Raw genomic sequence first — 22933 nt, forward strand, 5'->3', positions numbered from 1 at the left:
TGTCTGAAGCTATAGCTAGCCCGAGATAAGCTGATTTTGGCCTCTGGGCCGTCTCCGCACACGTAGCTTCTTCACTCATGGTAGAGAGCGGGCTCTCTATCCCATCAGAGTCTCCCCACCTGTGCCCTCACCCTGAGTGTCTAGAGACAAGAGACCCCCTGGTCCTGATGGGATTTAGACTATTCCTTTCCGAGACTCAGTCTTCCTGTTTTCCAACCATCAGGAAATGCAGGCCCCACCCTTGGGCCCAGCACACAGAAACGCTTCTGTCTGGCCCTGCCTCTGGGTGAGGTGTTTACTGCTGGGTTGGCCTGAATAATTGTATTTCTCAGGAAAGCTGTCAGCCACTTCCTCCAGGCACACAAAGATGCCCTCTGACAAGTCTGGTTGTTGGCACAGGGTCTACTGAAGAAGACTCACGATGAGACTTAGGGGCCCCCTCCTTGGCCACTGTGGGCCTGGTACCTGCTGCAGGGTGAGTAGGGGGTAGGAGCCGTGCATCACCTTGGGGCTTTGTGGGGGGCACTGGGGTTTCCAGACTCTGACCTCTGTGTCCCTTTCCCTCTGACTCCTTTCTCTCAGCCACTTCCAAGCCCAGAGAGGAAGTGAGGTAGGTCCCGTAGCCACAGGTGTCTTAGGACTCACTCTTTCTTGAGGGGTCTCTGCTGCGTATGAGCGTCTCTATGGTGTCTATTCAGGGAGGAGTGGAACCCCATGCTTACAGCACACAATTGGGTGCCCCTGTCTATGGAGACCTGGGTACTTCCCAGTTCGTGACCACTGCCCCAGGCTCAGAGCTCTGCTTAAGTCTCCATGCTCCCCCGTAGAGGGTGAAAGTTGGAGTCCCCAGGCCTGGCTTCAGCTGAGCTCAGCACAGATCTGTCTGGGAACAGAAATGTTGTTCTAAGTTGGGAGCTGAGGGGCTGGAGTGGTTAAGAACACTAACTGTTGCTCTTCCAGAGGACTAGGGTTTGAATCCTAGCACCCAGACGGCAGCTCAAAGCTGTCTGTCACTCCAAGACCTGACGTTCTCACATGGACGTGCATGCAGGCAAAGCATCAATACGTATAAAATAAAATTTTAATTGACAAAATAAAAATAGGTAAGTAAATTGGGAGCTGAGAGAGTAGGAGAGGAAGAGACTATCTGGGAATATCGTAAGACCATAAAGAAGCTTGCTAAACGAAGGATGAAGTTGTAGCTTCATGTAGAGTTTGCCAGGCACGCTCAAGACACCTCCCCGCCCCGTCTAGGTTCCAACTGGGGGGAAAATTGGTAAGGTTCGGGAAGTGGGGGTGCTTAGCTGCCCCACAAGCACTTTCCTTGGGGAGAAAGCTCCTCCAGAGATGAGCAGGCCTGGCCCAAGGCCCCTTGTTGGGGTTCTCTTTTGTGTCAGGGCTGTGTGCTAACCGCTCAGCGGATATTAATAACTGTCATTAGAATGTCAACCCGTCACCCACACATTCTCCAAGCTGGGGTTTCACCTGGAAAGTGGGTTCCCATTAGCTCCCTTCCATAGGTTCTTTTAGGGGTTCAGTGAGGTGTGCTTGAAAAGAGAGTCATACAGAGGCAGGCAACCCACCAACAGGATGCTATGCCTTTGTACCCTCCCCCTACCCTGTTGCTTAGTTTTTCTAGACTGGGTTTCTCTGTGTAGCCCTGGCTGTCCTGGAGCTCACTCTGTAGACCAGGCTGGCCTCAAACTCAAGAGGTCCACCTGCCTCTGCCTCTGCCTCTGCCCTGACTCATCCCCCCACTATTGATACCACAAAGGCGGCTATTACTGTTCTTGGAGTCGTGAAGAGCAGCCAGCCCCTCTGAAACAAGTAATCCAGGAATCTGACAGGCTCGAGTGGGGGTCTCCGGCTCTGCTTTGGTCTGGGGAACAGCTTCCATGTCCAGCACAGCCTCCACTGGCGGCTAACTGTGCTTGCGTCGAGAGCCCTCTCTGGTCTCCGTTTCATCACCTTGTTCACATGCCCTTCCCTTCTTCCTCTTCTGTCCCACCCTCTGTGGTTTCCTTTCTGTCCTGCAGGCGGGGTCAGGAGGCCTGGGGAGCAGATGGGCTGAGAGGTTCAGGGTACACTAGAGGTAGACACTGTCCTGCATCTACTCTAGTGGGCTGCCTGCTTCACCATCACATCACGGGTAGAGGCAGGAGTTTCACACACACACACACACACACACACACACACACACACACACACACACTTGGTTTTTCTCCCATTTTAAATTAATTAATCTATTTTATGTGTTTGGGCATTTTGCCTGCATACACATCTGTGTGCCATGTATGTACCTGCTGCGATTGGAAGCCAGAAGAGGGCATTGGGTTTCCTGGAACTGGAGTTACAGATGGTTGTGAGCCATCCTGTGTATGCTGGGAATCTAACCCAGGTTCTCTGAAAGACCAGGCAGCTTCATCACACTTGTTTAAATAATAATTTAAAAATGTTGGGCTGGGGATTTAGCTCAGTGGTAGAGCGCTTACCTAGGAAGCACAAGGCCCTGGGTTCGGTCCCCAGCTCCAAAAAAAAAAAACCAAAAAAAAAAAAATGTTATTGCTGGGTGATGGTGACACAAGCCTTTGATCCCAGCACTTGGGAGGCAGGGGCAGGCTGATCTCTGAGTTCAGGGCTAGCCTGGTCTACATGGTGAGTTCCAGTACAACCAGAGCCACACAGAGGAAGCATGTCTCAAACCAAACCACGCCAAACAAAAAAAAGAGAATTTTTTTTTTTTGGTTCTTTTTTTCAGAGCTGGGGACCGAACCCAGGGCCTTGCGCTTCCTAGGTAAGCGCTCTACCACTGAGCTAAATCCCCAGCCCCGAGAATGTGTTTTTTAACTTACCAAAGTAGATTTGGGTTGTGTATTTCTTGTAAAGTACGCTTTGGAAGGAGGCAGGAAGATAAGAAGTTCTGGGTCATCCTTGGCCACACAGTGAATTTGTGGATACCCTGGTGAAAGTAAGACTGTCTCAAACCAAGCAGGCAATCATAACTTTCTAAATTAATGCAAGGCAAATAACCAAGCTCTAGGGAGCTGCCTGCTCAGCTCTTTGTGAATTCTATCTCACGCCTTTTACGTGCATTCACAGACATGGCACTTTTTAAAAAAGGGAGTGGATAACAAAAAGAAGGGGGTGGGGGGGAGAAGGGTATCCTGAAGTTCAATTGATAAAGTACTGTGTTGGACACACCAGAGAAGGACTTGAATTCAGTCCTCACAACCGGAACAGAGGTCCTAGGTGTTCTGATACATGGGTCTTTGTTCCCATAGAGGAAGGAGGCAGAGACAGCTGGTCTCCGAGGATCTCTGACCAGCCTGGAATAACCAGCCAGCCTCAGGTCCTAGCAGGAAACCCTGCCTCCAGCAAAAGAACTGGGTGGAGTCTCTTTCTGTATCTTTCCTACTCACTTAACAGAGCTCTGCTTGGGTAGAGCTGCAGAGGCCAGCTAACCCGTGGCTCTACATCGACGCGTGTTCACTCACAAGCACAGGCAAACACAAAAGCTGCATGTACTTCAGTTTTTAAAAATGCAGATTCCAGGGGCGGGAGAGAGAGAGAGAGCGTGTGCTTATTTTTCTGTTAGGAACACGGGCTGCTCCTGCAGAGGACTCACGGGACAGCTCAAAGCCATCTGGAACTCCAGGGCCAGGGGATCCAGCGCCCTCTTCTGGCTGCTGAGGGCACTGCATGCCCATGATGCACAAAGATGTGAGCAGGCAAATCCTCGTACACAAATAAAATCTTTAAAGTCTAAAAGTATTTCTAAATTTTAAAAAAAATCAGAAGTATGGCTTAGCAGTTATAAGGCCACTGGCTGCTCTTTCAGAAGACCTTTGTTCAACTCCTACACGGTGGCTCACAACTGTCTATAACTCCAGTTCCAGGGCGGGTCAATGCCCTCTTCTGCCAGCCGTGGGCACCAGGCTCACAAGTGGTGCACTGACAGACGTGCAGGCAAAACACCCACATATATGAAACTAAAACAAAAAATTAATTATAAATTTTAATTTATTTTATGTGTGTGTGCTTGCTTGTGTGTAAGTTGGGTGTGTGCTCTCCTAGGCAGAAGAGAGTATCAGAAAGCTGTTGGAGGGGCTGGAGAGATGGCTCAGCGGTTAAGAGCACTGACTGCTCTTCCAGAGGTCCTGAGTTCAAACCCCAGCAACCACATGGTGGCTCATAACCATCTGTAATGGGATCTGATGCCCTCTTCTGGTGTGTCTGAGGACAGTGGTCGTGTACTCATATATAATAAATAAATTTAATTTAAAAAAAAAAGAAAGAAAGCCGTTGGAGTTGGCATTAAGAGCAGTGGTGAGCTACCCTGGGTTCTTTGCAAGAACAGCAGTACTCTTAACTCCTGAGCCATCTCTCTGGTCCCCAGTCCTTTTTTAAAAATGGCCTTACTCTCTTTCCCAAGATGGCCTCAAACTCAGTGATTCTCCTGCCTCAGCCTCCTGATTGTTGGGATTACAGCTTTGAGCCACCTTGTCCAGAAAAACATACATTTTAAGATATTAAGGGGCTGTGGCTGGGCACGGTGTGTGGCTTTAATCCTAGCTCCCAGGAGGGAGTGGCAAACCTGGCTGTCTACGTAGCATGTTTCAGGACAGCCAGAGCTAGAGAGCAAAATCAAGCCAGGCAATGATGGTGCACGCCTTTAATCCCAGGACTGAGGAGATAGAAGCAGAGGCAGGTGGAATTTGAGGCTAGCCTGGTTTACAGAGCCAGTTAGTTCAAGGACAGCCAGGGCTAAAAGAAGAAACTCTGTTCCAAACAAAACAAAACAAAACAAAACAAAAAAAAAAAAACAAAAACAAAAACCAAACCAACCAACCAAACAAACAAAATGATTGTATAATTCTTGTGTTAAAACTTTCGGAAAATGGGCTGGAGAGATGGCTCAGCGGTTAAGAGTACTGACTGCTCTTCCAGAGGTTCTGAGTTCAATTCCCAGCAACCACATGGTGGCTCACAACCATCTGTAATGGGATCCGATGCCTTCTGGTGTGTCTGAAGACAGCTACAATGTGCTTATATGTAATAAATAAATCTTAAAAAAAAAAAAACTTTCGGAAAATACAAATCCCTACATGAACAAAAGAACAACCTAGATTCTAACATTGCAGAAATAATCACCTTGTTCTGGGACCGAGTCTCATAGCCTAGCCTGAGCTCCAACTCTGTGTAGCCCAGGCTGGCCCTGAATTCCTGGTCCTCCTGCCTCCCCCTTTCTGAGTGCTGGGATTCACGGACCACTCTACCTCACAGTTTATTTTTAGTTTGGGGCTGTACAAGTCCAGAGCTTGAGATTTCCGGCCTTAGCTTCCCCAGTAGCTGAGATAGCAAACCTCTACCTCCACACTTAGCCTAAAATAAACTCCTCGAGGTCAGACTGACCCCTGAAGTTTGAACCAACACCCACTCCTGAGTCACAGTGAAACTTCTCGCCTACCTCATTACTCTTCCAGGGGCCATGGTGGTCTCAAGAGACCAGGCATCCACAGACGTGTTATAATGAACAAAAAAAAAAAATCTCATTTTTAATCCTTCTTATTTTGTACCTTTCTTTTGGTTACATTTTATTTGTTTGTTCATTTGTTTAGTGGGAGGTGGTGACAAGGCCACTGTGCCCACATGGAGGTCAGAGGACAACTTCTCAGGGTGAATTCTCTTCTTCCTACATGTGGGTCCCAGGGATCAAACTCAGGTCGAAGGCCATCTCCCCGGCCCCTGAACTTTTCTTTTTAAATTGTGATATTCTGATTTTGTGATAGGCTGATGTGTCTATATAACGCATATGAACACTTACCAGTCTCTTGAACTCAACGTTCACGGTCGCTGTGATGTGCGGCCTCCCTAGTGCTTTTAAAACTTTAATCAGTGATCCGGGCATAGGCTATCTCCTGCTCTTGGCAATGCCAAGTAGGTTTCTTTTTCTGTTTGTTTGCGTCCTGATTAAGCTTCTATGACTGTGAAGGGACACCACAACCAAGGCAACTCTTATAAAAGAAAGCATCGAACTGTGGGTTTGCTTACAGTTATAAATGCGTGTAGTCCAGTGTCATCACGACGGGGAGCAGGGCAGCCCGCATGGTGTTGGAGCTGTAGCTGCGAGCACCTCGTAATCTACAGGCAGGGGGGAGGGTGGGAGGCAGAATGGGGTGGGAGGAGGGCGTGGAAGTTGGGGTGGGTGGGAAGCAGGGGTGGAAGTGGGTAGGAGGCGGAGGGTGGAAGAGGGGCAGGAGGCGGGGCCTCGGAAACGAAGAAAACCAGTGTTTTGTTTCATTTGGTTTTATTTTTTAAAGACGGAGTCTCAGTTGCCCAGGCTGCCTTTGAACGCGGTATTTAGGGGAAGATAGTCTTGATTCTACTGCAACCACTCCCCTAGCCGTGTGCTGGGATTTGATACGATACATTTACTCTTTTCACTCCTTTGGTCTCCAAGATTCACCAGCGTCCCTATAGTTTATCGTTGCTCCTGCCGTGCGATATTCCACAGGGTGAATCGTCCTTAATATTAAAAACAAACAAACAAACAAACAAACAAACACCCTTGCCAGGCGGTGGTGACAAATACCTTTATCCCGGCTTGGGGAGGCAGAGGTGGGTCTGAGTTTAGGGCCAACCAGATCTACAAATCGAGTTCCAGGGCAGCTAAGGCTACTCAGAAAAACCCTGTCTTGATTTTTTTTTCTTTCTTTTTTTTTCTTTTTTTCAGAGCTGGGGACCGAACCCAAGGCCTTGTGGTTGCTAAGCAAGCGCTCTACCACTGAGCTAAATCCCCAACCCCAAAACCCTGTCTTGAAAACCAACCCAACCCAGCCCAAACTTTCCATTCCCCTTAGATATCTGGACTATTCCCACTTGTATTTAAAACTGTCCCGTCTTGGGGCTGGGGATTTAGCTCAGTGGTAGAGCACTTACCTAGGAAGTCTTGAACGTCACTGTGTGCATCTGCAGGGCCTAATGAATACCTAGGGTGTGGAGTGGAATTTAACTACGGTGTTTTCCTAAGTAATTTCACAACACAGAGCTCTTTAAACTTGTTGTCTGTTCCTAAATGTCCTGTAAGTGTCCCAGCCACCCTCTCAGTCATGCACATTGACCCTCGTTTTACCAGCCTTAGAGCACTGTGGGTAGGCAATGTCTGTTTATTATCCAGCCTTCTTTTTTTTTTAAGATTTATTTATTCATTTATTATATATAAGTACACTGTAGCTGTCTTCAGACACACCAGAAGAGGGCATCGGATCTCTTTACAAATGGTTGTGAGCCACCATGTGGTTGCTGGGAATTGAACTCAGGACCTCTGGAAGAGCAGTCCAGTGCTCTTAACCACTGAGCCATCTCTCCAGCCCTATTATCCAGCCTTCTAACGGGCGACCCAGATAACTTCTGCACATGCGTGTGTCCATATATGCATGCTCATGTATGTTTGGAGGCCAAAGGTCAACCTCTAATGTTGTTCTCTCCTTGACCTGGAAGGACCAGATAGGATAAGCTATCTGGACAGGTCTCCCTTTTTTCACACCCCCAGAACACATGACCTAGCTGGGCAGTGGCGGCACAGGCCTTTAATCCTAGCACTTGGGGAGGCAGAGAGATCACTTGAGTTCAAAGCCAGCCTGGTCTACGGAGCAAGTTTCAGGACACCCAGGGCTACATGGAGAAACGTTTCGAAAAAGAAAAGCAAAACACGGGGCATCATGTCCGACATACCTGACTATCTCTCCATCCCTCAAGTTGCTTTTTTCTTTAAATTTTTCATTTTATTTTATGCCTATGGATGTTTCCCTTGCAAGTGTGTCTGTGTACCACATATATGTGCAGTACCCGTGATGGCCAGAGGAGGGCGACAGATCCCTAGGACTTTGCTGGGAATGGACACCGCCCCACCCACCCACCCTCCCCTCATCCCCGGTGCTCTGGAAGAGTTACCAGTACTAATAACTGCTGAGCCATCCACTTGGAGGGCTCCAGGTTGCTTTTTCTTCTTCTTCTTTTTTTTTAGTATAGAATTTATTCACGGCATGGAGGGGGGAGTTAAGAGGGTAGTAGAGACAGAGAAAGTCAGAGAGAAGGAGAGAGAGAGATTAGAGGAGTTGAGGCCAGCCATGAGCACGTGGAGAGGAGAGGGGAATGGGGAGAGAGAGGGGAAGGGAAGGGAAGAGTAAGACAACAAGAGCAGGCTGCTCCCTTATAGTCACATGAAGCAATACAATGAACACTTGGTGGTAGAATGAAGAGAGTTGAGCCATGATCTCTTTGGGTAGCCCTGGCTAGCCCGGAACTCACTATGTCTATCAGCTGGCCTTGAACTTGCAACAGTCCTCGGGTCTCTACCTCCTAAGTAGGGTGAAGGTTTAGAGGCCTGCACCACCAGGCCCACCAAAAGCTATGTTTTGAAACCTTGCTCTCTCCATTTTCCGGAGGTAAGGACATGAAGTAAAGTACCAGGTTGGCCAGAGGGTAAATACTGGGTCAACGAGGCGGAAATCCAGGGAACGCATGGCCAGAGTTCGAGCCCAGTGATCTCCTCATCTCGGTTTCCCCATCCGAGATCCTGGTGTCCATTTGGAGGGAGAGAAATGGACCAGACTCGGGATTTGTAGGGGAGGATAGGTGCTGTTGGAGAGCATCTCTCCTCTCTGGCACCTCCTTAGGGCGGGCCCATCCGCAGCCGAAGGCTCCGCCCTCTCTCCCGGCCCTAAACCGGTCTGTGAGCGTCGGCGCTAGGACCCGGCGGGCCAGAGCTGCAGCGGGGCCTGGGCGGCCAGAGCAGCGCGGACCCCGGTTCTCGGCTCCCGGCGCCATGTGACGGGGTGCGGGGGCCGCGGGGGGCCGGGCGCTCCCCGGCGGAGGTGAGCGGGTGCTGTGAGGGGGCGGGCAGCAGAGCCAGAGGGGGCTTGTGCTTGCGCCTCGGGAGTGGGGAGCCGCTAAAAAGGGGGGAGTCCCAGGGCTCCTCGAGACCCACTCTCCTTGCTAACTGCACCCCGAGATCTAGAAGCTTGCGGGGTTCTTTGGAGATGGGGAGACCCTGCCGCCGCCCTTCATCCCTCCCCTGCAGAGCCGAGGTCAGAATGCTCGACCCTAGGGTGCAGCAGCCCAAGAAGGGGCGCGGGGCTGAGCCTCCCACGAGGCAGTTGGGGGTACCCTGCTCCGGGCACCCGGAGAAGCCCCGGAGCGAGCTCAGGGTGCGGCCCTCACCCTCAGCCCAGACCTCAGCCTCCGCACGTCCAGCCTCGGGTTTGAGTCTAAGCTCCAGGGTTGCCACCTCCCCAGCGGAGTCAGCAGCTCCCCACCAGGCCTGGCCACTCCGTGCCGAACTAGATGTCTGACGCACGCACGGGTAGAGGGGGACCCTCCTGGGAGACCCTTTCAGGCTCCGCCCTGTAAACAAACGCTACAAGGTCCCCCTCACCCCCCACCCCAAGCTGGCTCAGGTGCCATAAGAGGCGCGTTGCCTCTCTGATCCCTCAGTCTCCTCATCTGTGAAATGGGGAACAAGAGCACCTACCAGGCGTTGCCTTGAGGAGTCTGTAGGCTGGCGATGCTTAGCGTAGCTCTGGAGCTTGTTTCATAATATAAGGGAAATCCTTGGCTTGGGGACCGGGGAGGAGGATTGTTTCTGGGACAAGCTTGTGCAGGGACGGGCACTGAACCGAGTAACCCTAAGGTTTAGGACTTCTGATACAGTACTTCCAAGCCCTGGACGCCTCTTGTCACAACTGCATGCATCTTTCTAGTCACCCCAAGAGTTACCAGTTCTTATTCCCATTTCACAGATGAGGAAACTGAGGCTCAGAGAGGTCACATGGCTTGCTCGAGGCCCCCCAGCCAGTAAGTGTGGACCCGACATTCGCACTGGCACCTGATATGCTGTTCTGACCATGGCGTTCTCAGAGCAGGACCGTGACGGGGCTGACCAGGGGGACCGTAGTCCTGGCTGAGGGCACTGCTCAGGCAAAGGTGGGAAAGTGGGGCGTGGGCCTGGAGCCTGGCGTGCTCCAAGTGTCTGGAGCATGGGGCATGCGCAAGACAGGGTAGTAAGACCGAGGTCTGTCTGGGAGCTGTAGCCAGACCCAGGGACGCTTTGAATACTAGAGGCTGCGGGGTTAATGGGGGCGACTCTGGGATTCTGGATCTGGCCTCCTGTCTTCAGTCCTAACGTTTGAGTCCAAGGACAAGCCACGCCTCCCTTCCAATAAGCCTGTTTCCTGAACTGCCTGGTGGGGACAGACAGACATCTGGGGTCTCTGTGACTGGAGATACTGGGATGGCCCAGGAGAACCTTAAATCCTGAGTGTGGAAGTCTGAGCTGCCAAGGGGCGGGGTCATGCCTGGCAATGGGAGGGGCCTGGCCTGGCCAATCAGGAGCCGGGTGAGTCTGTGGCACTCTGGCCTAGAGGTTTCTAGCTATTCCTGGAGTGGGAGTGGACGGCAGCTAGGTCAAGGGGCGGAGATAGTGACAGGAGAAGCTCCCCGGGGAGCGCCCTGATCTGGGGATCCCCTCCGAGGATCCAGGCCTAGTTTTCTTCCTCTCTACGCGCTTTCCTATTTTTGCGTTTTGGGCTGTAGCTGCTAGAGGAGGTGGGGCTGGATGCCCAGTTACAGTCAGCTTACAGGTGGGGGCTTGGAAGTGTAGAAGGGCCAGGCCCAGTGGTGGGAGGAGAGGGAGGGTTATGGAGTGAGGCACACAGCTGTCCACCTCTGAGAATCATGGCTGTGCCCTTGACCCCAAGATCACATTGGCCAATGACTGAATTCACTGAGCCATAGGATTTGGAGGTCTGTGAGGAGGGGGTCAATACCTAGGAAACTTTTGGACCATCCCTGCTTGAAGTGGGAACCAGGACCAAACAGAAGCAGCCCCGAGCCTCAAACTTTGGGAGAGCTGTTGGGTAGAGGCACGACCTGAGATCCAGCCGCATCCAGGGGAGGGCCTCCGGCCATAACCCTTTCTGGTGGCTTGCAGGTGTGACCCCACAACCTTGCCCCCCGGGCCACCTGCAGGACGCTGGCCTCTACCCTTCAGCAGACGCCGCCGAGAGATGAGTAGCAACAAAGTAAGTCCCTTCGTTTCTCACCCCAATTTGAGCTGCTCGCAACCTTCTGTGAAACGGACTCCTGTTAACCTGCTCTGCCTATGACATCTTCACCCCAACCCACACAGGAGAGTCAGTACCCAGGTGTTCTGGGTTCAGACTCAACTTCAGCCACTGAGTGGTTGCTCTCTCGCCTCTCCCTAGGCCCAAGGTTCTCTCTGATATCCTAAAGCTTGACTTATATATCAGTGGGAAACACTGGCTGTGAACGAGGCTGTGGAGTGCCATGCAGGAAATGGGGTGAGGAGGTGAACCTGCCTTGAGGGAATGGCCATGTTCAAAGTCAGAGTACTTTGTATTTGTTCCTGTTTTCTGAGCACCTACCATGTGTTTGATCCCCAAACATCTTTCGTCAGGCTGCACGGCAGAGTGGGAGGTGCTTGTGTTAGTCTGAGTCTAGGAGGACAGCACAGTCCTTTGACAGGGATACTTCAATACGGGATTATCAATGGCAGCAGAGTACAGAGCAACAGGGAATTGAGCACTTGAAAAATGGTGGTGAACCAGCCATGCACGGTGATAGAAAACTTTAATCCCAGCACTCTGGAGGCTGAGATGGGTGGATCTCTGCAAGTTCCAGGCCAGCCTAGTCTACATAATGAATTTCAGGACAGCCAGGGCTAAGGAGAGAGACTTGTCTCAAAAAAACTAACGAGAAGAAGGAAATATCGAGCTCTCTAATTTGTCATGGTTAGACGTAGAAAAAAAATTGTGTGTGATAGGTCTGGTAGATCCCAGGCTGGCCTCACTGTGTCACCTGATCCTCTTGCCTCTACCTTCCAAGTACTGGGATTTGAGACCTTTTCTCCCATGCTTGGTTTATGTAATGCTGGGAGTCAAAACCAGGGCTTCCGGCATGCTAGTTGAGCTCTCTTAACAACTGACCACACACCCAGTTCCTATTCTCAGAATTTCTGAATTTTGGGGATGCAGAAATGCTAAAAGCATTTAGTGGGACCTGTGCATTGAAATTTGAAGTTCTGATATGATACTCTAGTAATACTGGATGAGACCAAGGCCTGCAGCGTCCAGTGAGCCATTCTCACTGAGAGGAGACAGTTGACACGCTGTGCAGTTGTTGCTCATCTGGGATGTTGCTGAGCAGGTTGCATGTGTTAGATGCCTTTTCTCCCTTCAGATGTTTCTGCTTGCAGTGAGTGGGTTGATCAGAATACAACTTGATAAATCAAGGACCTGGTGTATGCCCCACCCCGTGGGTGGAGCCACAAGCCTAGCCGGAGATGGCACAGCTATAACCCTCTCACCTCCTACTACATGGCCTTTCAAGGGGGAAGTTATAGCTTCTGGGTGCTGCCTGTAGTTGAATGCCCTGAAAGAACCAAATTTCACATAATCTGTGGTCCCCATAATCTAGGGGTCTCAAGTCCCCAAAGGGATTTAGGGGGCCTGTCCAAGTTGTCCATATTCCTTCAGTGTCTCTCCAGCTCCCTGTACCGAGAAATCTTAAAGTGCTTCGGCAAGGGAAAATACAAGAGCCCAGATCCATTTTCACCAAGCAGGCAAAACACATAAGCATGGAGTGAGAAGTGACAGATTCCCTCATATTTATAAGAGGTTGCTTCCGGGATCTCTGAGGAAACAGAAATCCAAGGTTGTAATCTCAGGTTCTTCTCACAGGATGTGCATATAACCTATGCGCGTCCTCTATAGTTTACCACCTCTGGATGCCTAACCCAGCATGAGCAGCAGAAGCTGCTGGCGTAGGGGCACGTGCTTGTCATCCCAGCCCTTAGGAGGATCAGTGGATCAGAACCAGCTTTCATTACACAGTGAGTTGGCCATGACCTGGGCTGTGTGAGACACTTTCTCAAAGATAAAAATAAAAAATAAATAAAAAGGCCACAGAATTGGGAACCAGTAACAAGGTAGGAAGCCTATATATGCTCAGGACTGGTACAACCATTCTGGGCCTGACTACACTGTTGATGGTTCTTCGTTGAATCTACTAAACTCAAAGGTGTATGGAGCCAGATGTACACTGACAACTTATGGAGAGTTAGGGGATGACACGAACTTCCATTTGGTTGTCCCTCTCCCCACCTATGTCTAGGCATTCCCTAGGGAGCCTTGTCACGCAATTCAGTCCAGCAAAGCCTTCTTTGTTTGTTTGTTTGTTTGTTTGTTTTTTTTTTTTTTTTTTTTGGTTCTTTTTTTCGGAGCTGGGGACCGAACCCAGGGCCTTGCACTTGCTAGGCAAGCACTCTACCACTGAGCTAAATCCCCAACCCCCAGCAAAGCCTTCTTGAACCACTCATTTCCTGCCCCCTGTAGCCCAGGCTAGCATAAACTTGCAGCAATCCTCAGGCCTCAACCTCCAGAGCCCTGGGGGTGGTAAGTGTACACCATATTGGACTCTTTTCTTGAGAACCTTCTGTGGGCCTCAGCCAGGGGCCTGGGATCAAGGACGATCGAGTAACAATATTCAGCTACAGGTCTAATCTGAAGGGGCAGCAGTTTGCAAGGGTCATGACTGAACTGGAAAGACAGTTCAGAGGTTAATTGTCTCATATACACAAGGCCCTAGATTCAGTCAAATAAAAGGAACATGATGGGGTTGGGGATTTAGCTCAGTGGTAGAGCGCTTGCCTAGGAAGCGCAAGGCCCTGGGTTCGGTCCCCAGCTCCGAAAAAAAAAAAGAACCAAAAAAAAAAAAAAAGGAACATGATGGGGCAAGTGCCAGGTGAGGACGTGGTACTGGATTCATTGGGTCTGGGGCATGGTGAGGGGCAGGTGGGTGGGGCACTGGGCCTGCTGTGTGTGAGCCTAGACCCTCAATGGCCTCTTCCCTCCCCAGGAGCAGCGGTCAGCAGTGTTTGTGGTCCTCTTTGCTCTCATCACCATCCTCATCCTCTACAGCTCCAACAGTGCCAACGAGGTCTTCCACTACGGCTCCCTGCGGGGCCGCTCGCGGCGGCCAGTCAACCTCAAGAAGTGGAGTTTCTCCAACGCCTACTTCCCTATCCTCGGCAACAAGGTAGAGCAGCTCCTGTGGGGCGTTCCCTGACCGCTAATAGGCTCCACCTCCCAACTCTTCTTTCCAATACCCCTGTGCCTCCTAGAGGAGAGGGCGGATGAGGCCCATGAGTTAAGATCATGGCCCCTTACTCAGGGTGGGATCTTGGACAAGTGTTCTGTGGTAGGCCTTGGTTCTCTCTAGGGTCCTACCCTTAGTGTTAAAAAGTTTAATATCTTGGTCCAGTGAGATCATTCAGTACGTAAGGGTGCTTGTTAACAAGCCTGATGACCTGACTTTGCTCTATCTCTGGAACCTACATAGTGGAAGGAAAAGACTGACTCCAGCAAGCTGTCCTCAGACCTCCACACGTGTGTGTTGTGGCATGCCTCCCCTCTAAACACACACGCACACGCACACATGTAATTTTGAAAATTAAAGAATATCTTTTGGCCAGGCATGGTGGCACACGCCTTTAATCTCAGCAGAAACAGGTGGATCTTTGTGAGTTTGAGGCCAGCCTGGTCTACAGAGTGAGTACCAGACAACCAGGGCTACACAGCTTCCCTGTCTCAAAACAAAAACAAATCAAAATAAAATTTGTCTTCTGAGTTAGACTTCTGGGACACATCCTCATAAGCTTGGGAGGAAACCACTGAGGTTCTGGAGAACACAAACTCAGGAACAATACTGGTTGCCTTGTGTTGAGTGATAGCTAGCCAGTGCTATTTTCTCCCTAGGAGAGATGAGGTGATCACAGGTAAAACCACAGGTGTGGGAGGGCCCCCGCTGAAGGGCAGCTACTCAGAAAGGTCAAGTGACTGGAGTCTAGTGGTTAGGGTTTAGCACTCTTACTCTATGGACCTGGTTTGTTAACCGATTATCAAGCCTGGGGACCTCTCTTTGCCAGGGAGGGTATCTGTGAGATTCATATATGCAGGCTGCCCTCCCTTGCTGAGTTTTCTTCAGAGTCTTTGTGTATCCAGTGGAGGGTTGGGCTCTGGGCACACCCTCCCTGGGAAAAGACCCGTAATAGATGTTAGGAGGATGGGAGAGAAGGGGAGAAAGTTGAACAGCTGAGTGCAGGTGGTTTGAAGATATCGAAGTCCGAGTTGGGCTTGTCACTTCTCCCAGTCTGCTGGTTAGAAGACTAGCTAAGGGAGTTGTGTCTCCAGGGGTTGGCGCTTGTTGGAGACGATGGAGAATGGCCTGGTGCATTTGGAGGAAGCGTCTGCACATGGCTGGCTTCCAGCCAGTCTGTCTTCTGTTCCTCAGCATGCTACCTGTGTCCTTGTGCTTGCTGGTCCTCTGGCCTGGAACAATTTCCCTAAGTGGCAACTTGTTCTTCAGATATGACGCTACAGACCGCTCTAAAGAAGTCCCAGTTCTTTGTTTCTGATCGTGTCCCCCATGTTTTTTCCTAGTGTATATTATGCTGTCTGTTTCCCCAATGTAAGCTTCTTTCTTGTTTTTTGTTTTTTTATTAGCATATATTAATTATATAATGGGTTTCAATTTTTGTTTCCTTATTGTTTTTTACTTTACAACCTGATCTCAGCTTCTGCTTCCTCTCTCCCAGTCCCTGTCACCTCCCCTCCCCATCTACCCCTTATGACTTTTTTTTTTAAAGATTTATTCATTTATTATATATAAGTACACTGTAGCTGTCTACAGACACACCAGAAGAGGGCATCGGATCCCATTACAGATGGTTGTGAGCCACCATGTGGTTGCTGAGAATTGAACTCAGGACCTCTGGAAGAGCAGTCAGTGCTCTTAACCGCTGAGCCATCTCTCCAACCCTCTTATGACATTTTTATGATTCATATAGTTAATTTCAAACATCCTCCTCACTCCTCCCTTACCCTCTCTTCTTCAGTCTCTCCCTTCTTCAGCCCCTCCCCCGCCATCCATAAACTGCCCCAACGAGGGGTGTGACTTCTCTTTTTTTTTCTTCTTTTCTTCGGAGCTGGGGACCGAACCCAGGGCCTTGTGCTTGCTAGGCAAGCACTCTACCACTGAGCTAAATCCCCAACCCCCAGGGGTGTGACTTCTAAAGCCTCTGCTGCTGTCTAAATGGCATATATATACCATGAGGGGAGGAACTGGCTGTGTTTGCTGTCCCTAGCTAGTTAATAATATCTGCAGAACCTAAATGAATGTGTTTTGAAAGGTTGCAACAGTCCCCGGCCTGGCTGTGTAGCACACAGGACCCTGCATAGAGCATCCCTGATGGTGTCCCTCCTTGTCCCACAGACGCTGCCGTCCCGGTGCAACCAGTGTGTGATCGTCACCAGCTCCAGCCACCTGCTGGGCACCAAACTGGGCCCTGAGATTGAGCGGGCCGAGTGCACCATCCGCATGAACGATGCTCCCACCACTGGCTACTCGGCCGACGTCGGCAACAAAACCACCTTCCGCGTAGTGGCTCATTCCAGTGTGTTCCGGGTGCTGCGGAAGCCCCAGGAATTTGTCAACAGGACCCCTGAAACTGTGTTCATCTTCTGGGGCCCCCCAAACAAGATGCAGAAGCCCCAGGGCAGCCTCCTGCGCGTCATCCAGCGGGCGGGCCTTGCGTTCCCTAACATGGAGGCCTATGCCGTCTCTCAAGCCCGCATGCAGCAGTTTGACGACCTCTTCCGGGGTGAGACAGGCAAGGACAGGTACCAGCCTCCCGCCTGCCCACTGCGGTCATCCCTGGCCTGATGCCTAGCATGCACTGTTGAGGCTGTAGTCACTTCTTGTCATCCTCTCTGATAAGGTTCCCCCAGCTCTCATCAGCTCTTAACGTGGGTCATCTTCAGAGTGTTGGCCATGGCCTCAGCCGACTACCACCCCAGGCTTTTTCCCAGCCTGCTCCACTCTAAGAGAACAGGGGCTCCCAGAATGCCGCGTGTTAAAACCATTCCTAGCATTTTTCTAAGTCTTTGGTTCTCAGTCTTCCTAATGTTGCAGCCTTTTAATATGTGTTGTGGTGACCCCTCCCCCCAGCCATAAGATTATTTTTGTTGCTACTTAATAACTGTAACTTTATTACTGTCATGAATCACAATGGAAACATCTGACCTGTGAGGTCATTTGACACCAAACAAGTCATGACCCACCGGTTGAGAACCACTATTTCAGTGTCACTTCCCATAGTACAGCACTTAATGTAGAGTCTAGACTCAACTACTCCCAGCATGCCTTGCTTCAAGCATACAACTCTCCTAGCATGCTGTCCTCTGACCCACCCCTAGAAGCCTAGTCGTCCCTTCTATATAAATACAATGTGGACCACACGTAATTTATAGTTTTATGGTAGCTATGTAAAAAAGTAGACGAAAATAACAACGGTGCATTTCACTTTAGTGTTATTTTAAGATATGTGGAACATACAGCTTGTCTACTTACGGTGGTAGGTTTATACATTTCAGAAAAACATGTGCATGAGCCTTTGCCTGCGTGTGTCTCTGCGCCACATGTGCATTCAGGGCCTCAGGAGGTCGGAAAAGGGGTTCCAGCTCCTGGAGCTGGAGTTCCAGGCAGCTGTGAGATGTGGGTGCTGGAAAGTGATCCCTGCTTCTCCGGAAGAGAAGTGAGTGCTCGTAACCACTGAACCATCCTTCCAGCCACCTTTATTTTATTTTATTTTTTTTTTGGAGCTGGGGACCGAACCCAGGGCCTTGAGCTTGCTAGGCAAGCGCTCTACCACTGAGCTAAATCCCCAACCCTCCAGCCCCCTTTATACCTCATTATTTTTTAAAAGATTTGAAGCTATTACAAGTGGTAACTTTTTCACTTTTATTTCTAGCTCACAGTTATTCATCGTTAGTTTATTTTTCCTGTGTGTGTTAGGTGTGTTTGCGTGTGTTGATGGGTGTGTCCCAGTGTGCAGGCATTCATGAGCACACATGTATGGAGAGTCCCCAGGTTGAGGTCAGATATTCTCCTGGATCACTCTGTTTTATATACTGAGGCAGATGCTCTCCCTTGAACCCAGAGCTCATTGATCTGACCAGGCTGGCAAGCCAGTGCTCTCTAGGTATCCCTCGTGTCCCCCACTGGGCACTTGAGTTAGAGATGGGCACTGTGTCTGAGATTTAGGTGGGTGCTGGAGGTCTGATGACCTAGCATCCCCTCCCCAGTCTATTGCTAGTAAAAAAAAAAAAAAAAAAAGATTATTTTTTTGTTGACTCAGTAGTTCTAGATTTTTGTAGATTTTCTTGTAGTGTTTTTCACACATTCATAATCATGCTCTATGCAAATCCAGTTTCCTTTCTTCCTTCCTACTTTCTGCCTCTTCCTTTCTCCTGCCCATTGCACCGGCTAGGGTGTGTGTGCTGGTTGTCCTTAGTTGTTCTTTCTAGGTTTAAATATGGGGTCGATGAAAAGTGTTCTGCCCTGTTTTGTGGGTGAGATTGCTCAGAACCCGATTTTCTTTAAGTCTTGGGTAGAGTTCGCCGGTGAAACTGTCTGGACCTGAAGCGTCCTGTCCCTTTCTAGGAGATGTTTACTTTAGTTGTTTTAGTTTTTAGTTCTAGGGGTGGGAGTCAGGGCCCAAAGAATTCTAAGCCCACATTCAGCCATTAGAGCTGTGTCCCCAGGATTACTGGCTCAGCGTCTTTAATGTCCCAGCTGTAGAAGGTGCAGGCAGCCTTTTTCATCTCAGGTAGTTCACAGGTTTGAAGGAGCTGGCCCTTTTCAGGTAGGATGTCAGATTGATATAAGTAGTCGTCTATGGACGCCTCCTTCAGCATCCGTAAGGGAATGTAGCCATTTCTGTTATCCCTGTCTTTGGCAACTCTTGTCACCTTTGTTTTCTTTGTCAGACTTGTCAGAAGTGCAGTTTCCTTTCAGATGTTTCAAAGAGCCATCAAACACACGCAAACCATTTTCAGTTTGAGGTGTAAGGTGGAGAGATGGTTCAGTGGTCAGGGGCGCCTGCACTCTTCCAGAGGACCTGAGCTTGGTTTCCAGCACCCACATCAGGACAGACAGCTCACAGCCACCTGTGACTCCAGTTCCAGGTGATCCCATGCCCTCCGCTGGCCCCTGCGAGCACTGCATTCATATGGTGTCTGCACACAGACATACACAAGGCCTAAATATATATGCAAAATTTGAGGTATAAAATTTCAAGGACAGCCAGGGCTACATAGAGAGACCCTGTCTTAAAATAAATGACTAAAATAGAAAATAAAACAACAAATATATGTGTATACACACACACATACATACATACATACATACATGCATACATACATCATGGAAAGATGTGATCGATATTAAAACATCATAAATGATATATTCTGCTTTTCACACCACCCAAGGACTTCAGTGCGCACTTGACCTAGCACGGCTCAGACACATATCAAGTGCTTCCTTCCTAAGCCACCGTAGCCGGTGGCTGCTGTAACCCCAGGGCCTGGGCTGTTCTCCATGCCTCACTCTCTCCTGCATTCTCTGACTAGGATCCACATAGGAGTTTGGTCCCAGGGGAGGAACAGCTGATGCTAACACACTTTATGGTCGCAGTTACTCCCGGCCTGCCCGTTTAATTGGCCTCTCGAGTTCATGCCCTGTTTCCATTGTACCCTTCCCTTTGTGCCCCCTCAGTGGGTGTTACACAGGTGTCTGATAGAGAAGCAGAGCCTGGATAGACAGTGGGTAGAGCTGGGAACCTCTGTGGGGTTGACTGTCCTCCTTGCCTGCTTGTCCCTTCATTGTGACTCTTCTCTGCCCCCAGGGAAAAGTCCCACTCGTGGTTGAGCACAGGCTGGTTTACCATGGTGATTGCGGTGGAGTTGTGTGACCATGTGCACGTGTATGGCATGGTCCCTCCCGACTACTGCAGGTGAGCTCCCCTGGCCACTGCCCCCTGGGGGACCATGGCCAGTTCCTGACTACAGGGTGGAGCTGGGAGGTTTGGAGACATTGCTGGGGTACCTCCGAGGACCTCTGTGGGGTGGTATTCATGCTGATCTGCAGAGGTGGACTTCTTGGAGCTGCCCCAGGGGCTTCCACTCCAAGCTGAGTCTTGAGTTTGTTGGTAATGACTTGATGAAAAGCCGTGGAGTGCCAGCCATGTCCTGCTGAGTGCTGACCATGCACCCAGCATCATCTCCTGCCTCATTAGTGTTCACACAATGCTGGGGCACCATCTTCCCCATTTCCTGAGTGCAAACGAATCGAGAAGGGTATTTAATGAGGGGACCTATGGTCTCAGAAACTGTCGTGGGTACTAGGCTTCCCAGCCCAGACCCACAGTTCTTAACCACTGCCTTGCCCGCAGCCCCGACTGCTGCTCTGTAGGGAAAAGAAAAAGGTTACATTTTGTTTAAGAGAAGCCTGATGGTTCGGCAAACCTAATCTATACACACGCCTGAGGCTCTGTAGCAGATGAGGGGGGAAATAGAGAAACCCCTTACAGGCATCTAACTTGCACTCATGTCCCTGATTCTGCGTTTGCTATGCCCAGCCAGCGGCCCCGCCTGCAGCGGATGCCGTACCACTACTATGAACCCAAGGGGCCAGATGAATGTGTCACCTACATCCAGAACGAGCACAGCCGTAAGGGCAATCACCACCGCTTCATCACTGAGAAGAGGGTCTTCTCATCCTGGGCTCAACTCTACGGTATCACCTTCTCCCACCCCTCCTGGACCTAACCATCCTGTCCACAGACCTCGGACAGATACAAGTGAAGTGGCTCTGGGCCCAGCCATTTGACCACGGCCATCTTCCAGCCAGTTCAGACTGGCTGGAGTATTTCCCAGCCAATCAAATCAGGGCCTTGATGAGGGTTTTTTCCTCCAGCCAACTGGGGCTGGGGTTATCTCTTGGCCAATCAGGGATTTGGAATTCTGTATGGATTAATCGGGTGTCGGGGTCTTTCTCGTCTAGTCAGGGTCTGAGTGTAATCTATCAGGGTATAGGGGTCTTTCTGAGTCAGTCTGAAGCTTAGGACATGTCTTTACCAATAAGGTTTTGCTTCAGAGCCCCAGGAATGGGTCCCCAAATCACTCCCTCCTTAGCTGGGACAATGAGGTCCCTGTCCTAAGGATCTGGGGACTTGGTGTTGCCCCACAGTTGCCAGAATCAGCTGTACTGTATCAGGGAGAAGCTGCGAGGAGGCCAGGCCCGAGAATCTGTGGAGTTCTAGGAATGGTAGGGAGGCCCAGGGAGTAGGAGACGGCGTCCCGCTCTGGTTTCTTCCTGAGTGATCTTGGACAGGCTCTCTTGTCTTTCTGGCACGCTGTGGTGACAGATCTCGGTGTGCAGACAGAGACCCTCACTCTCCATTATATGTAAGTGTGAATTCCCCAACTTCCATTCCTCCCTGGGGACTCAGCTCCCTGGGGATGGGGAGCCTGGGGTACCCTTCCCTGCCTCCTTCTAGAAACTTTAGGGTATTTTTGTGCAAGTACCCTGACAGAAATGGGGCAAACATGAAGTTGTTTTCCTAACCCCTCAGTCCAGCTGCCATTAACCTGGCTCTAGAAAAGCCAGGATCTCTTCCTACCCTCCTACTGGAGAGTGTTCCCTACTGTCCAAAGGAGCTTTTGGGGCCGAGGAAGGGATAATCCCAGCCACCCCAGGGCTTTGTCTGGAGATGTTGAGGACTTTGGGGAGAAGGATCTTTCCCCCAAGTTTGGGATGAGAATAGAGATGGGGGCTGGGTTCTGTTCCTCGCTTAAGCACTTTATTAAGGGCGGGACTGTGTAGGGTGTAAAGAGGCTGTGGACTGGGGGTTGGGAGAGACTGGCCAGCAGTGAGCCCTTCCACACCGAGGTAATGGGTGGGGAGGGCAGTGACAGCCCCAGATCTGGTTTTGTAATGATTTATACAGAAATAAACATGCCTAAGCCCCAGCTCAGTGCTCTGTGTCTTGATTCTGACTTTTTTGCCTGTGTCCCTCTCCCAGTTTGGAGTATCCTAAGGACCATCCTATAGTCTTTGGGTTAGGAGCTTGCAAGAGGGGCATCAGTTTTCTGTTTTAGCTGCCTGGAGAGTTGGGTCTAGACCGGCTAGCTCTATGTGATGTGGGGCAAGGCCTTTTGTCTCTAAGAATACCAGTGGTCAAATATTGCTCTCAGGCAGCATGGTTTCTGGGGAGGGAAGGGCACCTTGAGTTCTAGGGGGATTCTGATAAGTTGAAAGAAGTTAATGCCTTAAGGCATCTGAAGGGAAAGGGGGAGGGCTATATATAGGGAAAGACCCAGTCTGGAACCAGAAGTCAAAACAGGGACCCAGGGCCTGAGCGCAGAGGGAGCTTGCCAGGTTGTGCGTGTAGCTGCTGGCCTCTTAGCACAAGGACTGTTTAGTTAGACAGGCAGGAGGTGAAGGGTCCGAGACTCCAGGGAGGAAATTACACCTGTTACAGCAGGTAAGATACCCTTGGGAGCAAAGCCTAACAAAGGGTGACTGTGTGACAGAGGCAGGCTGCTGAGGGGGTCAGAAAGAGAGCTGTCCTGGGCTCCATGCCAGGTAAGATGGTGGGCCACCAGGGCAGGGAGGCAAGAGAGACACCTAGCCTTTGTTCCTTGTCCTGTATGGTTCATCAGATGCCACAGATTCATATGAGGTCGCCTCAGTGAAGCCGTGTCAGCCGGGACCAGTTGTTACTCAACGCAGGGCCAATTGGCCAGCAGCCCCACCCCGACGCTTTTTGTTTGCGGGCCTCCATGGGACAGCGGCAGGCTGTGGTGGGATCAGGAGTCCAGCAACCATTGTGATGCAGGCATTGAGGAGGAAACCTGAGGAACAGAAGCTTCCGGTGTCAAATTAGTGGTGTCTTGAGCCCCTTGTGGGCCGGGAGAGACAGCACACTCCCAGGAACTCCAGTGCCAAAGCTGCT

At 50.5% G+C, this 22933-nt stretch overlaps 1 protein-coding gene across 9 annotated transcripts; it reads left to right on the forward strand.

The window, feature by feature from the left end:
- Positions 1-302: 302 nt before the first annotated feature.
- On the forward strand, positions 303-21947 carry St6galnac6 (ST6 N-acetylgalactosaminide alpha-2,6-sialyltransferase 6). Of its 9 annotated transcripts, none has more exons than XR_005501955.2 (7): positions 8726-8876; positions 9801-9855; positions 10991-11081; positions 13936-14115; positions 16351-16738; positions 19823-19930; positions 20559-20696. XR_005501955.2 is itself a non-coding variant. In NM_001398944.1 (7 exons), the coding sequence occupies exons 2-7, from the start codon at positions 9830-9832 to the stop codon at positions 20742-20744; spliced, it is 1002 nt and encodes a 333-aa protein (NP_001385873.1). In that variant the 5' UTR covers positions 8726-8876; positions 9801-9829; the 3' UTR covers positions 20745-21947. The 9 variants fall into 9 exon arrangements, 7 of the variants coding, with proteins under 7 accessions (XP_063140389.1, XP_063140388.1, XP_038961570.1 ...); XR_005501954.2 differs by having other exon boundaries at positions 20555-20693; NM_001398944.1 differs by having other exon boundaries at positions 16351-16757; positions 20555-21947.
- Positions 21948-22933: the final 986 nt, after the last annotated feature.

Source organism: Rattus norvegicus, chromosome 3 (genome assembly GCF_036323735.1).
Source record: "Rattus norvegicus strain BN/NHsdMcwi chromosome 3, GRCr8, whole genome shotgun sequence".
NCBI lineage: Eukaryota > Metazoa > Chordata > Mammalia > Rodentia > Muridae > Rattus > Rattus norvegicus.